We start from the raw sequence: 19,618 nt of genomic DNA, 5'->3' as shown, positions 1-19,618 counted from the left end.
TATATATATATATATATATATATATATATATATATATATATATATATATATATATATATACAACATATCATTTATATTTATTTATTTTGCTGTTTTTGTTTACATGTTAAAGGTGTTTTAATGAATATACATGCATGTTCAACACATATAGATTCCTTTCTTTCATGAAGACAAGAATATAAGTTGGTGTTTTACCTGATTCTGATGACTTGCATTGATAGGAATCAGACAGTAGTGATGATAACGTCCGCGTTTTCAAATGGAGGAGAAGAAAAGTTCCTCCTTTCTGTCTAATACCACATGAAAGTGGTTGGTTTTTGGCATCTTATTTGTCCAGCTTCCATATTCGTTTTTGTACACTTTACAAGAAATACATTGGCGGCAAACTCCGTAGCTTGCTAGCATGTTTGCGCTGGCTTTCGGAGACTCTTATTTTGTAAGTGCAGGCGCAATGGAGCGGCACTTTTATTGTGAAGACAGGAACTGTGCGATCAGTCTTTAGGCTTTTGACGGGAGGTACGGTTGAAATAAAAAAAAAGTGTCTTTTTTCCTTCACACTTTTGATTGATTGATTGAAACTTTTATTAGTAGATTGCACAGTACAGTACATATTCCGTACAATTGACCACTAAATGGTAACACCCCGATAAGTTTATCAACTTGTTTAAGTCAGGTCATGTGACCGCCTGGCTCTGTTTGATTGGACCAACGTCACCAGTGACTGCATCTGATTGGTGGAACGGAGTCAAACGTCACTAGTGACTGCATTTGATTGGTGGAACGGATGAAACGTCACCAGTAACGCAGGCACTTTGAAGGTCTGTCTGACAGACCAAAACAAACAAAGCGTGCATTAACAGATGGATAAAAATCAGTAGCGAGTAGCGAGCTGAATGTAGATAAATGGAGCGGAGTAAAAGTAGCGTTTCTTCTCTATAAATATATTCAAGTAAAAGTAAAAGTATGTTGCATTAAAACTACTCTTAGAAGTACAATTTATCCCAAAAGTTACTCAAGTAGATGTAACGGAGTAAATGTAGCGCGTTACTACCCACCTCTGAATATAAGGGGAAGTGCCCCTTCAATATTTAATTATTTGAGAAAGACGCATTTGTCCCACACAAAAAATATACCGCGAAGGTAAACATGGTTTTGTTTTGAAAGCGCAACACATCATCATGTGACTGACAGGCCTCTTACCTCACAGCAGGGGGAGAGAAACAAAAGAGATCACGCTATGAGGGCGACACTAAGCAGACGGTCTGGAACGATCTGTTGGGAACATTGCCATTAATATTGCATTTTTACAATGTCTTGCCAATTGTTAGTATTATATTCATATTTAGAAACCATGTCTTTTGAGTTTAGTCATATTAATCCTCGCATGGTCACTTGTACATAATTTAATTGCTAACCTTGTCTAACAGTGTTCCTAATCAGAATAATTTTCATTATCATCATACAAATGTGCAATGACACTTTGCAAACGCCACTCGTTTCTTGTGGAAAAAGATTAAAAGGATTAAGTTACGTCAACACTAGCTTAAATGTTTTGTCATCCCCTTCCAGGTAGCAAAATGTCACCACCACAAAAGAGTGAAACAGCAGCACAAGCTCTATTTAAAAAAGAGTAACCTGAGTGTCCACTACTTGCTGTACATATCCTACCAAGTCAGACCTACACTGTTTCAATGTCAATTTCTCTGATGATGCAATTGTTGATGCTGATTGTTGATGACAGAAGTGTTGATACCAACCAAACCTAACCCCCCCCCCCCTCCTCCATTTCCCACACCCTGGATTGTAAATAATTTAAATAATGTAAATAATTAAATGTATATACTCTGATGATTATCTTGTGTGATGACTGTATTATGATGTTAGTATATATTTGATAGTGATATATATCTGTATCATGAATCAATTTAAGTGGACCCCGATTTAAACAAGTTGAACAACTTATTCGGGTGTTACCATTTAGTGGTCAATTGTACGGAATATGTACTTTACTGTGCAATCTACTAATAAAAGTTTCAATCAATCAATCAATCAGTGTGAGTAACGGTTACACTAAAACACAACGACAACACCTAATTTTACTCGCTCATTAACCAACATGTATAACATTGTTAGATACTATGTGCAATTGTTGGATTTACTATGTGTATTTGTTATGTGTATATGTATTTATGGCGGACTTACCTGGGACTTTAAGATGGGCGGGGCTACCTCTGACAGGTGACCATGTAGGTAGCTTTAAAGATGGCGTCATTGTTTCGTTTGTAAAAAACAGCGTGCTTCGTCACCAGCATACCCCACTGGTAAACTCATTTTGTTATATCCGCTTTTCTTTGTTAGATCAGCTGAATTATTGCTTAAATTCCATGCTTGCCCGCTTCTTTGCTCTTCTGTTTGTTGTATGTCTGCTATGTCCGCAGTGCTTGTTATACGGCTAACATGCTGCTTCAAAACCAGGGCAAACACTCACTGTTTAGTTTTTAAACTACGTTGGCAAAATTAACAGTAATGTGCGGATTGAAATCTGTTGGATTAGATTGTTGTCACGTTGTGTGTGTCCGGCTGCGTTTGAGAGTTCGAAGGTTTGAGTTAAAAATACCGGCACTTTACTTCCTGGTTTGGCTGATGGGATTTGTAGTTCTTTTATGTACCGTAGTACTGCTCATATGTGTAATGCAGGGGTGGGCAATTAATTTTTACCGGGGGCCGCATGAGCAACCCGAGCACTGCTGGAGGGCCACACCTACAATATTTCAATTACATTTTGCTTAAATTATTTTTGATATACCGTAAGATAAAAAATAATAATATTTTCATTTAACCTAACTTATCTTTATACAAAAGCAGATGGCTTTTGATGGTTTTATTTTTAACACTTTCTTACACAACACTTCCTGATGTATAATACCATGCAAAAATTTAAATTTGTGTCACTTTAACCTGCATCATCTTTGTTGTGAACGTAGCACACCTGTAAGGTGATTGGCGAAGAAGGAGGAAGCGTTGCTATTGCGGAAATGAGGAGTGAGGATAGATGTGCGTGTGGAAAGAACGAGATAAGTTGAGCTGTGTTAGTATAGCTTGCTCAATAAAAGTTTAAAAAGAGCGTCAGACTTGGTGTGCACTTCTTCTGGACTCTACAATTGATGTCAGAAGTGGGATGAAATGCCTCCCAGTTCGCCTTGCCATCAAACCTGGGAGTCTTCATTGAGGGCGGAATTCCCCCATGGCAAGCAACGTGAGCTGCACCTGTAGACACTGCCTCTCTCCTTCCTTTCTCTCTCTCTCTCTCTCTCTCTCTCTCTCTCTCTGCAGCGAGCTCCTCACATGGCACGTACCTCTCCATGACGTAGCAGGCTGCGCACACAATTAAGCAGTGCAGTATGCGCAAAGTTTTACTTCTGCCACCAATTGCAGCGTCCAGAAGAAGTGCACACCAAGTCTGACGCTCTTTTTAAACTTTTATTGAGCAAGCCATACTAACACAGCTCAACTTATCTCGTTCCTTCCACACGCATGTCTATCGTCACTCCTCATTTACGCAACTCAAGAACACAACATCAACTTCAGCAGGTCGACACATGGAAAATGGGAGGACTTTTTTGACTGCCCGTTGCGTGGGATGCAATATTCAAATTAATCTACAAAACCACTATCGATGTGCAAAATCGTTATTTTCAAATTAAAATTATTTATAACTTCCTACCCACGGGAAAAATGTTAAAAATATGGAATATGACAGAGTCAGATGATTGCCGATTTTGTTGTCAGGAGCCTGAATCCACCCTACATTTGTTTTGGTATTGTCATATTTGTTGTAGTAGTGTTTATATCCGTGAAAGCAGACTCCAGAGACTTGTAAACTTCACACAGCTTCCTTTACTCGTGCTTGTTAATACACACTGTTAATCCCCACAACACACTCAACGGCGCCCCCTCTGGACGCTATGTGATATTGTACTTAACATCTGTACATCCCCCCCCCTTTAGCTTGTAAACCTCTTTCCTTTATTTTAAAGATTGAACTGTTTCAAAATAAAATAATTCCAAAATGATAGTTACTTCTATCTTAATCACCAGGTATTAATAACTGAGCATGTTCAATTCACATTCCATAACATTAGTACCCAACATAACACACATGTTTTTAGGAACAACAAACTGTTAGGTCTACACCATTCTTTCCAAATACCAGGGAAACCTCTCTGGTCAATTTAGAATGTTCATAAATCCAGTCTATCTGGAGGGCGGGAAACTCTTCCCGACCTGGTCACTGTTTCACCTGAATCTGTCTGCCTTTGGACAGTCTCTGTCTCATCAAGGCAGGACAGACCTCTCTCAGGGAGCACTGTCAGGTGAGCCCTGTTTCGTCTTAAGCTCCCTTGGTCTGTTTCCACATTGTACGACCTTGGTGTTGAAGCCGGTCCCTGGCCCGTAGCTGTGGTCTGCGCTGTTTTAATCCACACTCTCTGTCCTGGAACCAGAACTGGTAAGTCTTTTGTCCTGTGTCTCAGGTTGAATGACTCTCTCTGCTTCACTTTTAGTTCTTTGTCTTTTTCCCTGAAAGCTCTGAGGTTTGGCCAGGCTGGTTTCAATGCTTGTGGAGCGGTAGGAACTGTTGATCTTATCCTCCTCCCCATCAGCAGCTGCGCTGGACTCAGCCCGTGAGCCAGTGGTGTAGCTCTGTAAGCCAAAAGAGCTTTCTGAGGGTCTGGACTTTTGTTGAGCAGCTGTTTGACTGTGCGGACAGCTCTCTCTGCTTCCCCATTGCTCTGGGGATAGCGAGGACTGCTGGTCGTGTGGTTGAAACCATAGTCCTGGGCAAAAGTGGCAAAGTCTGTGGAAGAGAACTGTGGCCCGTTGTCAGTCACCAAGATTTCAGGCACTCCAAATCTTGCAAAGATTACCTTGAGTCGCTCCACAGTTGTAGATGTTGTCAGGGTCGGGAGGTTTGCTACTTCAATGTATCGGGAGTAGTAGTCCACCACCACGATATAATGTCCATTCTTCCACTGAAATATATCAGTCGCCACTTTTTCCCATGGTCGTGCTGGTAGGGGCGTGGTCATTAAAGGTTCTGTCTTTGTCTGTGAATATTGGCAACATATTTCACACCTTTCCACCATCTCTTTAATATGTCTTGTTATCCCTGGCCACCATAGGGATCCTTGTGCCCTTGCCACACACTTAGTCACGCCCTGATGGCCTTCGTGCAACCTTTCCATCATTTCCTGCTGCATGCATCCAGGGATCAGAATCCTCGTTCCCTTAAGAAGCAATCCCTCTGCCATGTTGATGTCGTTCCTCTCTGACCAGAATGGCAGAAGATGCTCAGGAGCGCTTCTCCTGTGAGAGGGCCAGCCTTTTTCCGTCAATGTTTTCAGCTGCCTGCAAACACTGTCTGTGCTCTGAGCTTCCTTGATGCAAGCTAGTTTACTGTCAGTGGCAGGGAGATGGTGTAGAATGTGATCAATGTATGCACAGCATTCTTTCTGCAAACTGCTATTGGCCTCTCTGGCCTCCATTCCCAGGGGAGCTCTTGAAAGAGTGTCAGCAGTGACGAGTTGTTTTCCCGGGACATGTATGATTTTATAGTTGAACCTCAACAGTCTTAGCCTAAATCTAAGAATTCTTGGAGGAAGATCATCCAAAGACCGAGAGCCAAGCAGCGAGATTAAAGGTTTGTGATCGGTTCTCACTGTGAATTCCAAACCTAGCAGATATGAGCTGAGTCGCTCACAGGCCCATGTTGCCGCTAGTGCTTATTTTTCTATTTGCGCGTACTGGATCTCTGTGGGCGTCAGGCTCCGTGATATGTACACAACAGGTCTCCACCTACCATCTGTCTGCTGCTGCAGGAGGACCGCCCCAAGTCCGTATGACGACGCATCTGCCGATACCAATGTTTCTTTCTTAGGACTGTATTGTGCAAGTACTGGAGGAGAACTCAGCTCTTTTTTAATTTTTTCAAAGGCTGTTTTCTGTTGTGCGTCCCATGTCCATGTGCTGTCACTTTTTAACAGGTCACGTAGGGGTTTTGTGAGAGCTGGTAGGCTGGGTGAGAACTTGCCCACATAATTCATCATTCCCATGAACCGGCGGACCTCCTCCACATTGCGAGGTTCTGGCATGTTTTTTATGGCGCTGATTTTGTCTGGATCAGCCTCGATTCCTGATGCGCTTATGTGGTGTCCAAGAAATTTTACTTTTTCCACTGAAAATTCACATTTTTCATTGAGGGTGAGGCCCGCTTTTTCACACCTTTTCAGTACTTCTTGCAGCCTTTCATCATGCTCTTTTTTGTCTTTTCCATAGACTAAGATGTCATCTGCATGGCACAGAGCGCCCTTTGCCCCTGCGATTATTTGTGAGATTCTCAGCTGAAAATGCTCAGGTGCGGAAGAAATGCCGAAGGGGAGCCTCTGAAAGCAATATCTTCCGAAGGGGGTAATAAAAGTTGTTAAAGGCTGTGATTCTTCATGTAGAGGAACTTGCCAGAAACCAGATGTTGCATCTAATTTCGAAAAGACTCTTGCCCCCTCCAGCTGCGCCAGTGTCTCATCAACTGCAGGCAGTATGTGTCTCTCTCTGCACACGCTGTCGTTAAGTCTGGTAAGGTCCACACAAATGCGAGGTTTCTTATTTGGCTTGGGGACCACTACCATCCCCGCACACCATTCAGTTGGCTCCTCAATTTTTCTTATGACCCCCATTGCTTCCATCCTGTCTAACTCTTCTTTAACTTGTTCTTTCATAGGTAATGGAACTCTGCGTGGGGGCCGAGAGAGCATAAGGAACTGCTCCATTATTCAGTTTTATCTTGTAGTTTCCTTGTAGCTTTCCAAGCCCTGAAAACACTTTTGGGAACATAGCTCTGTATTGATGCCTCGCTTCTTGTTTCTCCTCCTGTACTGAAGCTACCTGTTGGACCAGGTTCAGCTTTATTAAAGCAGGAAGTCCCATTAGTGGCATCACCAGGTTTCTATTTTTTCTGTTTTAATGTGTGCTTTCATGATGCCCAAAACCTTCAATGGACAGTTATCTGGACCTTTAATCTTTTTAGGTGGTGTCTTCAGCCTGCCATCACGTGCTCTCAAGTACATGGCAGATGGAATAGCTGTAACTGAGGCTCCTGAGTCCAGTTTAAATGTTACCTTCTTTCCGTTAAGGCTGATTTCTTTTAACCATTCCTCTTCAATTCCTTCTGTGTTAACTGTCCCCATGAAAGCTGTATCTTCATCTGTGTTGCTGTCCACTATAGCTTCCACTCTTTGAGATGATCTGCAGACCGCAGCGAAATGTCCCTTTTTTTTGCATTTTTGACACTCGGCCTCTTTGGCTGGGCACAGTTTCCAGGGGTGTTGTGGCGTTTTGCTGCACCTTGTACATTTCTCATTATAGTATGTCTTGTTTACAGTGCTTGGCTTGGAATTAAACGGCTCTGGTCTGCGTGGGGGAGCTTGTCTATATTGTGTTTTCCCTCTATTTGTGTTTATGGCATCCACATTAGCACCTTTAATTTCTGTGTGTGTCCCTCGTAGCAGTTGCTGTTGTTTCTTTATTTCTTCCTGCTGCCTGACCTGGGTTATTGTTTTTGCCAGCGTCAGGTCCGGGTCTAACTGAAGTCTCTCTGACAGCCTGGAGTCTCTTATCCCGACCACTATGCGGTCTCTTATCATTTCCTCCTTTAAGGCACCAAATTTGCAGTGTTCAGCCAATTTATGCACATCTGTGATAAAGTTCTCTGCGGACTCGCCTTGTTGTTGATGTCTGCTATTAAACTTAGCACGTTCATAAATTACATTGTGCTTACCCACAAAATGTTCATCAAAGGCTTTTGTCACCTCTGCATAGACTGTCTTCTGTTGGTCGCTTAGTGGTAACGTAGTGAGAATGTCGTCACTCTTTTCACCCATCACATACAGTAGGGAGTTGACCTGATAGCCGTCCTCTTTTCCGCTCAATCCTGACGCCATCCTGAATCTCTCGAACCGTCTCAACCATTGCGGCCACGAGCTGGGCTCCTCGAAGTTGAAGCTGCCAGGAGGCGCGATGGAGAATATTTGATCTGTCATCTCCCGTCCTTATCCGGGCTCCGATGCTGATCCGCTGCTCTCCGTGCTCACCGTAGCCTAGCGTAGCTTAGCCTATCGCCGGCCAGGTAAACAATGACGACCTCGGCTGGACTATTTCAGCTCACTTCTCTCTCTCAACTACACCTACTTTTTACCCACAGTAGGTTCGCTTACTTCTGACACCATGTTGTAGTAGTGTTTATATCCGTGAAAGCAGACTCCAGAGACTTGTAAACTTCACACAGCTTCCTTTACTCGTGCTTGTTAATACACACTGTTAATCCCCACAACACACTCAACGGCGCCCCCTCTGGACGCTATGTGATATTGTACTTAACATCTGTACAATATTGTGTCTTCGTTTTGGGTGGAAGTTGAAAAAATGTGTTTAAAGATTGGTTTGTTTACATTGTTATGAATGTGGTTTCTGTTATTTTAGGAGAGTTCATTGACAGTCATGATTTAGTCAATTTAATTATAGTACTCGGTAAAATGTTTATTTTTAAGGCCAAAAACAGATATTCACTTAGTATTTCTTTCTATAAAACATTTATTCAGTATTTTTTAACTTTAGAAAATGATATGGTTGAAAACGATAATGATGCCAAAAAACATAAAAAAAGATGGGAAGTCCTCAAAGGCTTATTTTGAAAATGTAATTTTGTTTATATATGATATGCAATCTGTTGTTGTATTCCCTATTTTAAGTGTACATAAATGAAGGTATGTGTTGCTGAGTTCGACTTGGATGTGATCTGGACTGTACATGGGTGCTTCATTTGAAAATGTATTTTTGTATGGATTGTATGCAACCTGTTGTGTTCCCTGGTTTTTGGTGTACATGGGTGAAGGTGTGTGTTGCTGAGCCCGATCTGGACGTTATCTGAACTGGACCTGGTTTTAAGAACCCTTTTGAACAATCTGATTTCATTGACAACCCGGTCTGGTGAAGTTAAGGTCCTTTGTTTGTTTTGTTTGAAAGTAAAGCAATATAAAAACAATTACATAAAAGATAGTAATTAATGAAAATGTTAGTGGACCAGCACCACGCACAATCATGTGTGCTCTAAAGACTGTATCCCTTGCAGACTGTAATATTCTATATTGTAGGAACCAGAAGATTTTTTTTTTTTTTAATAACAGAAAGAGACAGCCCCTTTTGTGTAAATGAGTGTGGATGAGTGTGAATGGGGGAGGGAGGGTTTTCTTGGGTTGATGCACTAATGGTAAGTGTATCTTGTGTCTTTTTTTATGTTGTTTAAAATAAAAAAAATTAAAAAAAATAAATAAAAAAAAACTTCAGCAGGTCGTTACACTATATTCTTTAAACACAGCAACATGTGTACTACAAATTAAGCACACGGCTTTACCTTTACTTGGCAGTCCATGTCTTGTTGAAAACACGCCATTCGTCATCACCTTTTCTTTTTTTAGCGTCTCGGGGATAACCGGGTGGACCGGGCATCACTTGTCGCTGTGCGCCTTCACTAACAGGACATACGCCCATAAATAGCTCTTTTCAAAATAAAAGCATCACAGTTGTATTGCACGCACGACAGATGTTTTTTGAAATGTATTTTGTAATTTGTGATTGCCGCTGCGCGCACGAGCATACGTCCACACGGAAGTCATACAAATAACGCTTTTCAAAAGAAAAGCAGCACCGTTGTATTGCACACTCGAGATAGATAGTTTTTTAAATTTATTTTGTAATTTATGATTGGCTTCACGCGGGCCGGACAGGGACGTACAAAGGGCCGGATGCGGCCCGCGGGCCGCAGAATGCCCAGGTCTGGTGTAATGTGTGCCTCAAACAGAGCGCCGGTGTTTTATGTCTTTTTAGTATGTTTGTCCATGCACCATGGTGACATTATAAATAATTCTGATCATATTTAAAACATTATATGACATAAATTAATGGTGATAATAAAATGTAATTCTAAAATTAATAAGTTAGGATAAAATCACAGTGATTGATAATATGTCATGTCATGGTTGACAACATTATGGTTCAGTTGATGAATTCATGTCTATTATTTACATTATGATGATTCAAGATAGATACATTGTTTTGTTATGTTTATGTTTACTTTTAGGCTACTACTGCTGCTGCTGCTACTACTAAATAAAACAAGCAAAGAGTGCACTGCGAGTAATTCACTTCATGCTGAGTGACAACCCCTATTCAGAGGGCCAATACGGAAAAAACTGAACAGCAATTATGTCTTAAAGGGGAAGTGCATTTTGGGGGGAATTTTGCCTATCGTTCACAATCATTATGAAATTCATGACGACGGATCAATTTTTTTTTAATGCAGTCCAAATAAAAAATAAACGTAATATAAAAGTCAGCTCACAGTGAAACCAATGGCAGCTCCATTATTCCGACTATAAAATCCAATAAATAACCATTCGAAAAGCGCCAACAATACTCAAGGTACATTTTGTGACTTGAATATTAACCAAATATTAGTGATATTGTTTTTATGAGTGCTAAAGCAGACAGACTATTTATAGCGGCGCTGTGATCACTTCCTTGTGTCCCTATGTTTACATCATCGAGTGGTCTGCTGTTTCCTCGCTTCCCTGCTCCCTGTAAGTTTATTGTAGATCATAAATCCTGCCTCTCACCTGGAAAGTAGATAGCTGAAATGATAATTGTGCTATGGCGCCATCTTTTGGACAAGTTTGCTCACTGAAGGTATTGCGGGTTGAAAATGTACTTCCTGTTTTGATGCCGTAAACCAGGATTAAGCATCCATAGCGTTTTTGCACGAAAATATTCTTCATTTATCACTCCAAGCAACATTTGTAAGTTTGACAGTTTAACTGAAACAATTCTTACTTATTGAGCCGTCCCACATGTAATGTCTGTAGAAGTGTTTTCATGCTTATTCATACGTGATGTAATGAAGCTAGCGTTGTTAGCATTAGCTAGTATGCCTACACATTTACAGGTGTTTGTTTTAGTGTTATTAACTTACAATGGCATCCTATTTGCATTGTTTCAGTTTCACAAATTCCTCAATAAATTCACTAAAACGTCACCGTGGACTTATTGAGTCTGTTTAGCTGATGGAGAGCCAGCTTCCGCAGCTAGAGGGTCCATGACGATGACTTCTGTTGTGTTTGATCAGCCATTTACTGCCGTGTTACAAACACTGTTTGGAAACAATTAAGGTATGTAAATAAACATTTACAAAATATTTCTGTGTAAATAAGTCAATTCATAACGTATATATCTGCGGCTCATAGTCCGGTGCGGGCCAATATATGGAAAAATATATTTTTCTTCTAAAATTTTGTGGGGGTGGCTTATATCCGGGTGTACTCCAAAGTGGTCATTTTGGTTTCAGTTCACCATGGCCCAGCTCCAAAAGTACCTGTTGGATGAACTGGAAATTTTAACTTCATGGGCGTTGGGGAGTTGAGATGCAGTCCAAAGAGAATGCACACAGCTTTTGGCAGGTCTTGAATGTTGTCCATCACAACTTCTCCCTAAATGATGATTCTCAGTGTGGCTGGGCTGAGATGCAGTGAGGATGAGGGCACAGCACCTTCATGTTAAACCAGGAGGATCCCAATGTCAAGGTTAGACTCGCCGAGTTGGTGCTTTTCGAAACACTCGTAGCAATATGTGTTTTAACAAATACAAGTAATATCAAAATAATACTTAAATGGGAAACACAAACGTTAAAAGTGTGTCAAACAAACCTTTAATGAAGTGGTCATTGCAAACTCCTGCATTCTTCGACTCTGCTCCTTTGGACTGGAGTGCATGCTACTTTTTTCGTCGTCATTTTGTAAAATCTTGCACTCTTCTGAAGAAACTTTTATCCGTTTTGCAGTTTAAATAGTTCGTACAGCCGAAAACAACGCAAGAATAGGGCATTTTTCTTCGAGAAAGGCTAAATGCCGCCTATTACCCATTGAGAACAGACGCTGGCTTGACCACCACGCATATTTGATGAGCGGTATGTTAGCAGGACGTGATGTCATTTAAAACCAAACAATTGGCCAAACATGTAGATAATAGGTTTAAGAAAGATGTATCCGGCCTGATGATAGGTATTGCAGAGACAGACCTGCGAAGGTGATTTACTTCAATGTACAGATCATTGGCACCCAGAGCGTTTCTTTTTCAGGGGCAGTTTTAGTTTCACAAATTCCTCAATAAATTCACTAAAACATCTTCATGGACTGATTGAGTCTGTTTACCTGATGGAGATATCTTCCACAGCCAGTGGGTCTATCATGATGACTTCTGTTGTGTTTGATCAGCACATTACTGCCGTGTTACAAACACGGTTTGTAAACAATTAAGGTATGTGATGAGGTGGCGACTTGTCCAGGGTGTACCCCGCCTTCCGCCCGAACGCAGCTGATATAGGCTCCAGCACCCCCGCGACCCCAAAAGGGACAAGCGGTAGAAAATGGATGGATGGATGGAAATAAAAAACATCTCCAGTTCGCCACCCTCGTGATGTCGTGACTTGAACAAAAGCTGTGAAAACCTCCATAGAACCAGCTCTCAAACAGCCACAGTGGGATGAGGAGCCTACAGAGGTTTTTGTGCAGGGGCAGCAGAGATGTCAGTCATTGTGGGCTTGATGGCGCAGTAGAAGACAGTAGAGTCGCTCAGCTGCACGTCTTGGATCTTCAGAGGAGCTTGCTTGGCGGTGTCATTGATGCTGCAGCTGAACCTCTTTTCAAAGCTGCTCTCAGTCTTGCCCTGACCAAATATTGAGAGGCTCAGGATGAACTTTGGTGTCGCCTGCCCATCCTGTTTGTACCAGAATATGTAATTGATGCCTCCAGAATTTTCATAGCTGCAGTCCAGCGTAACTGAGTCGCCTTTCATGGCGTACACATTCTCTGCTGGCTGGTGCACCGTCTGGCTGCCACATCCTGTCAGAGGACAACAAATGTGGTCAAACATCATATAACCTGACATGCTCACCTCAAATGACCTTACCAAGGCTCCAGGCAGCCATCAGCACACACACCAATGTACGCTTCATGTTTGCACTCTTTTGCTGCGTGTACTCTGACTTGGTGGCTGAGGAGGCGTGGCCTAATCCCAAAGAGGGAGGCACTTCACAAACACATCACATACATAGGTGTAGCACCGGGGGGGACGTGCCCCTTCAATATTTAATTATAGGAGAAAGACGCATTTGTTCCACCCAAAAAATATATCGCAGAGGTAAACATGGTTTTGTTTTGAAAGCGCAACACATCATCATGTGCAGGGGTCCCCAAACTTTTTGAATCGGGGGCCGCATTGGGTTAAAACAATTTGGCCGGGGGCCGAGCTGTATATATATATATATATATATATATATATATATATATATATATATATATATATATATATATATATATATATATATATATATATTATATACATATATATATTTGATATATATACAAACCCCGTTTCCATATGAGTTGGGAAATTGTGTTAGATGTAAATATAAACGGAATACAATGATTTGCAAATCATTTTCAACCCATATTCAGTTGAATATGCTACAAAGACAACATATTTGATGTTCAAACTGATAAACTTTTTTTTTTTTGCAAATAATCATTAACTTTAGAATTTGATGCCAGCAACACGTGACAAAGAAGTTGGGAAAGGTTGCAATAAATACTGATAAAGTTGAGGAATGCTCATCAAACACTTATTTGGAACATCCCACAGGTGAACAGGCAAATTGGGAACAGGTGGGTGCCATGATTGGGTATAAAAGTACAAACCCCGTTTCCATATGAGTTGGGAGATTGTGTTAGATGTAAATATAAACGGAATACAATGATTTGCAAATCCTTTTCAACCCATATTCAATTGAATGCACTACAAAGACAAGATATTTGATGTTGAAACTCATAAATAAAATTTTTTTTTTGCAAATAATAATGAACTTAGAATTTCATGGCTGCAACACGTGCCAAAGTAGTTGGGAAAGGGCATGTTCACCACTGTGTTACATGGCCTTTCCTTTTAACAACACTCAGGAAACGTTTGGGAACTGAGGAGACACATTTTTTAAGCTTCTCAGGTGGAATTCTTTCCCATTCTTGCTTGATGTACAGCTTAAGTTGTTCAACAGTCCGGGGGTCTCCGTTGTGGTATTTTAGGCTTCATAATGCGCCACACATTTTCAATGGGAGACAGGTCTGGACTACAGGCAGGCCAGTCTAGTACCCGCACTCTTTTACTATGAAGCCATGTTGATGTAACACGTGGCTTGGCATTGTCTTGCTGAAATAAGCAGGGGCGTCCATGGTAACGTTGCTTGGATGGCAACATATGTTGCTCCAAAACCTGTATGCACCTTTCAGCATTAATGGTGCCTTCACAGATGTGTAAGTTACCCATGTCTTGGGCACTAATACACCCCCATACCAATCCGGATGGTTCTTTTTCTCTTTGGTCCGGAGGACACAACATCCACAGTTTCCAAAAACAATTTGAAATGTGGACTCGTCAGACCACAGAACACTTTTCCACTTTGTATCAGTCCATCTTAGATGAGCTCAGGCCCAGCGAAGCCGACGGCGTTTCTGGGTGTTGTTGATAAACGGTTTTCGCCTTGCATAGGAGAGTTTTAACTTGCACTTACAGATGTAGCGACCAACTGTAGTTACTCACAGTGGGTTTCTGAAGTGTTCCTGAGCCCATGTGGTGATATCCTTTACACACTGATGTCGCTTGTTGATGCAGTACAGCCTGAGGGATCGAAGGTCACGGGATTAGCTGCTTACGTGCAGTGATTTCTCCAGATTCTCTGAACCCTTTGGTGATATTACGGACCGTAGATGGTGAAATCCCTAAATTCCTTGCAATAGCTGGTTGAGAAAGGTTTTTCTTAAACTGTTCAACAATTTGCTGACGCATTTGTTGACAAAGTGGTGACCCTCGCCCCATCCTTGTTTGTGAATGACTGAGCATTTCATGGAATCTACTTTTATACCTAATCATGGCACCCACCTTTCCCAATTTGCCTGTTCACCTGTGGGATGTTCCAAATAAGTGTTTGATGAGCATTCCTCAAGTTTATCAGTATTTATTGCCACCTTTCCCAACTTCTTTGTCACGTGTTGCTAGCATCAAATTCTAAAGTTAATGATTATTTGCAAAAAAAAAAACGTTTATCAGTTTGAACATCAAATATGTTGTCTTTGTAGCATATTCAACTGAATATGGGTTGAAAATGATTTGCAAATCATTGTATTCCGTTTATATTTACATCTAACACAATTTCCCAACTCATATGGAAACGGGGTTTGTAGATTCCATGACATGCTCAGTCATTCACAAACAAGGATGGGGCGAGGGTCACCACTTTGTCAACAAATGCGTGAGCAAATTGTTGAACAGTTTAAGCAAAACCTTTCTCAACCAGCTATTGCAAGGAATTTAGGGATTTCACCATCTACGGTCCGTAATATCATCAAAGGGTTCAGAGAATCTGGGGAAATCACTGCACGTAAGCAGCTAAGCCTGTGACCTTCGGTCCTTCAGGCTGTACTGCATCAACAAGCGACATCAGTGTGTAAAGGATATCACCACATGGGCTCAGGAACACTTCAGAAACCCACTGTCAGTAACTACAGTTGGTTGGTACATCTGTAAGTGCAAGTTAAAACTCTCCTATGCAAGGCGAAAACCGTTTATCAACAACACCCAGAAACGCCTTCGGCTTCGCTGGGCCTGAGGTCATCTAAGATGGACTGATACATAGTGGAAAAGTGTTCTGTGGTCTGACGAGTCCACATTTCAAATTGTTTTTGGAAACTGTGGACGTCGTGTCCTCCGGACCAAAGAGGAAAAGAACCATCCGGATTGTTATAGGCGCAAAGTTGAAAAGCCAGCATCTGTACCATACCATACCATACCAACTTTATTTATAAAGCCCTTTAAAAACAACCACAGTTGAAAAACAAAGGGCTGTACACCACAAAGAAATAAAGGCAAAGGACAGACTAAAAAATACAATTTAAAACAGAAGTAAAATACACATTAAAAAAGCAAATACAAAATTACCCTAAGAACAATTTTGTTAGATAAAAAGCAGTTTAAAAAGTTAAAAACAATTTAAAGTCTCATGCTGGGTTAAAAGCCAGTGAATAAAAATGGGTTTTAAGAAGGGTCTTAAAAATAGCCAAAGAAGGGGCCTGTCTCATATGGAGTGGAAGATCATTCCAGAGTTTGGGGCCCGCAACAGAGAAGGCTTTGTCCCCCCTGAGCTCACGCTTGGATTTGGGTACCTCCAGGATCAGCTGATCAGCTGACCTGAGGGACCGGGTGGGGGCATAGAGGTGGAGCAGCTCAGAGAGGTAAGGTGGGGCAAGACCATGTAAGGATTTAAAAACAAGTAAGATAATTTTAAAATGGACTCTAAAAGACACAGGCAGCCAGTGGAGGGAGGCTAAAACAGGAGTAATGTGCTCTCTTTTTCTTGTGTTTGTTAAAAGTCGGGCAGCTGCATTTTGGACCAGCTGCAGACGTGAGAGGGAGGACTGACTAATTCCAAAATATAAAGCGTTACAGTAATCCAGCCGAGATGTAATAAAGGCATGGATTACTGTCTCAAACTGTTGCCTAGAAAGAAGGTTTTTAACCTTAGCCAGCTGACGTAAATAAAAAAAGCTGGCTTTCACCACTGTGCCAATCTGACGGTCCAATTTAAAATCACTGTCAATACGAAAACCCAGGTTGGTGATCATGGGCTTAACGTACAAAGCCAAGGGGCCAAAGTCAACAGGGGGAAGCTCACAGGTACCACTAGGTCCAAACACTATTACTTCTGTCTTCTTTTCATTGAAGTTTAAGAAGTTTAGGGCCATCCAGGCCTTGATGTCATCAAGACAAGCAAGTAATGGCTGTATTGAAGAGGCATGATTTTTCTTTAACGGAAAATAAATTTGTGTGTCATCAGCGTAACAATGAAAACAAATACCATGCTTTCTTAGGATTGAGCCCAGGGGAAGTAAATAAATAGAAAAGAGCAGTGGTCCTAAAACTGAGCCCTGTGGGACCCCACATGTTAAGGGAGCAACAGAAGATTCAGAACCAGCAACATTTACAGAGAAGGTCCTGTTAGTCAAATATGACTTCAGGCATCTCAGGGCAGTACCACAGATGCCCACTTGATGTTGTAGGCGGCTAATTAAAATATTATGGTCCACTGTATCAAATGCTGCTGTTAGATCGAGTAAAACTAAAATCACATGATCACCTAAGTCTGTTGCTCGAAAGATGTCATTAAAAACCCTTACTAATGCTGACTCGGTACTATGGAGGGGTTTAAACCCAGACTGAAAGACTTCTAAAATATCAGAGTCCTCTAAAAAAGTGTTTAACTGGGTAAAAACAATCTTCTCCAAGATTTTTGAGAGAAAAGGCAGCTTAGAAATTGGTCTAAAATGGGCTAAAACTGAACTGTCCAGACCAGGTTTCTTTAAAAGCGGTTGAACCACGGCGTGTTTAAAACTGGTAGGAACCACACCAGAAAACAGACTGCTATTTAAAATGTTAAGAACAGGCTGCCCTATGCAAGAAAACACTTCTTTAAAAAATGTAGGAGGGACAGCATCATGGGGGGAACTTGAGGGCTTCATATGATTAGTTAACTCTTGTAACTGCCGCAGAGTCACTTGCTCAAACTGATTAAAAACAGCAGAGTAGTTAAACGGGACAGAAGGGTCAGAGGTCGGAACAGAGATGAGAGCCCTCGTTGTGGCAATCTTATCAATAAAATACTTTAAAAAGGCATTACACGATTCAGAGGAGGGTTCCAAACATGTAGGCTGAGGGGCATTAAGAACAGAGTCAATGGTTTTGAATAAAACACGAGGGTCAAGACTATTTGAGGCAATAATGTTTGCCAAATGTTCTCTTTTTGCCTCTTTTACTGTGCTCTGATATCGATGCCAACAGTCCTTTAAAATCTGGAGTGACACCTGAAGCTTGTCCTTCTTCCACCTGCGTTCAGCTTTGCGGCACTCACGTCTGATCGCACGGCTTCTCTCATTAAACCAGGGTTCTGATTTAGTTTTGGCCTTTTTGATTTTTAAAGGAGCCACTGAGTTCAAGACTGTGTCACAGGTGGAGTCAAACAATACATTGAGTTTCTCAGTGTCAGAAAAAAACAGACTCTGTGCTAGAAAAAACAGAGTCAGAGGGTAAAAAAACCTGGTTAAAAGCAGTAATAAACTGACCAGCAGTGGAAGGGTTAAAAACTCGACAGAGACGCGCAGGAGCGCGCGCTCCAGCTGTCAAGCGGTTAAAACTGGCCTCAAATATGACAGGCATATGGTCTGAAAGTACATTGTCACAAATGTCCAAGTTAGACACAGGTAGACCATATGAAAGGACAAGATCAAGCGTGTGACCACGTCCCTGTGTGGGGCCAGACACAAACTGTGTCAAATTAAAAGAGTCAATAAGGTTTAAAAAATCCTTCACCAGTGGTTTGTCGGGACAGCATACATGGATATTAAAATCTCCAACAATGAGGACACGATCATAGCGGGGCATAATTCCTGCTAAAAAGTCCGAAAAGTCATTGATGAAGTCCTTATTGTATTTGGGCGGGCGGTAAATGACAGCGCACATCACCGCGTCAGCGCGACACACCTCAAATATGGTATGAGGGTGATGGTATGCGGGTGTATTAGTGCCCAAGACATGGGTAACTTTCACATCTGTGAAGGCGCCATTAATGCTGAAAGGTACATACAGGTTTTGGAGCAACATATGTTGCCATCCAAGCAACGTTACCATGGACGCCCCTGCTTATTTCAGCAAGACAATGCCAAGCCACGTGTTACATCAACGTGACTTCATAGTAAAAGAGTGCGGGTACTATACTGGCCTGCCTGTAGTCCAGACCTGTCTCCCTCTGAAAATGTGTGGCGCATTATGAAGCCTAAAATACCACAACGGAGACCCCCGGACTGTTGAACAACTTAAGCTGTACATCAAGCAAGAATGGGAAAGAATTCCACCTGAGAAGCTTAAAAAATGTGTCTCCTCAGTTCCCAAACGTTTACTGAGTGTTGTTAAAAGGAAAGGCCATGTAACACAGTGGTGAACATGCCCTTTCCCAACTACTTTGGCACGTGTTGCAGCCATGAAATTCTAAGTTAATTATTATTTGCACAAAAAAAATAAAGTTTATGAGTTTGAACATCAAATATGTTGTCTTTGTAGTGCATTCAATTGAATATGGGTTGAAAAGGATTTGCAAATCATTGTATTCCATTTATATTTACATCTAACACAATTTCCCAACTCATATGGAAACGGGGTTTGTATTAGATATATATATATAGATATATATATATTAGATATATATAGCGCACTTTCCGCGCGCGCGATGATGTCACGTTATCGATGAGAAAATGCATTTTTAGACAATATGATTTGCCTGAGCAGCTAGGAGACACTGTGAGTAGCAAGCGGTACAAAGTGGATAAGAAAAGACAGAAAAAATAAATAATTTTTTTTATTA

At 41.4% G+C, this 19,618-nt stretch overlaps 1 gene segment (V, D, J or C); it reads right to left on the bottom strand.

Annotated features, from left to right (window-relative positions):
* Positions 1-11,765: 11,765 nt before the first annotated feature.
* Positions 11,766-13,104, bottom strand: LOC133657545 (T cell receptor alpha variable 38-1-like). The segment is given in 2 exon segments: positions 11,766-13,001; positions 13,069-13,104. Coding segments are annotated over 2 exon segments (369 nt in total).
* Positions 13,105-19,618: the final 6,514 nt, after the last annotated feature.

Source organism: Entelurus aequoreus, linkage group LG09 (assembly GCF_033978785.1).
Source record: "Entelurus aequoreus isolate RoL-2023_Sb linkage group LG09, RoL_Eaeq_v1.1, whole genome shotgun sequence".
Taxonomy (NCBI): domain Eukaryota; kingdom Metazoa; phylum Chordata; class Actinopteri; order Syngnathiformes; family Syngnathidae; genus Entelurus; species Entelurus aequoreus.
The sequence above is the reverse complement of the archived record's forward strand: the minus strand, read 5'-3'. Positions and strand labels throughout refer to the sequence as shown.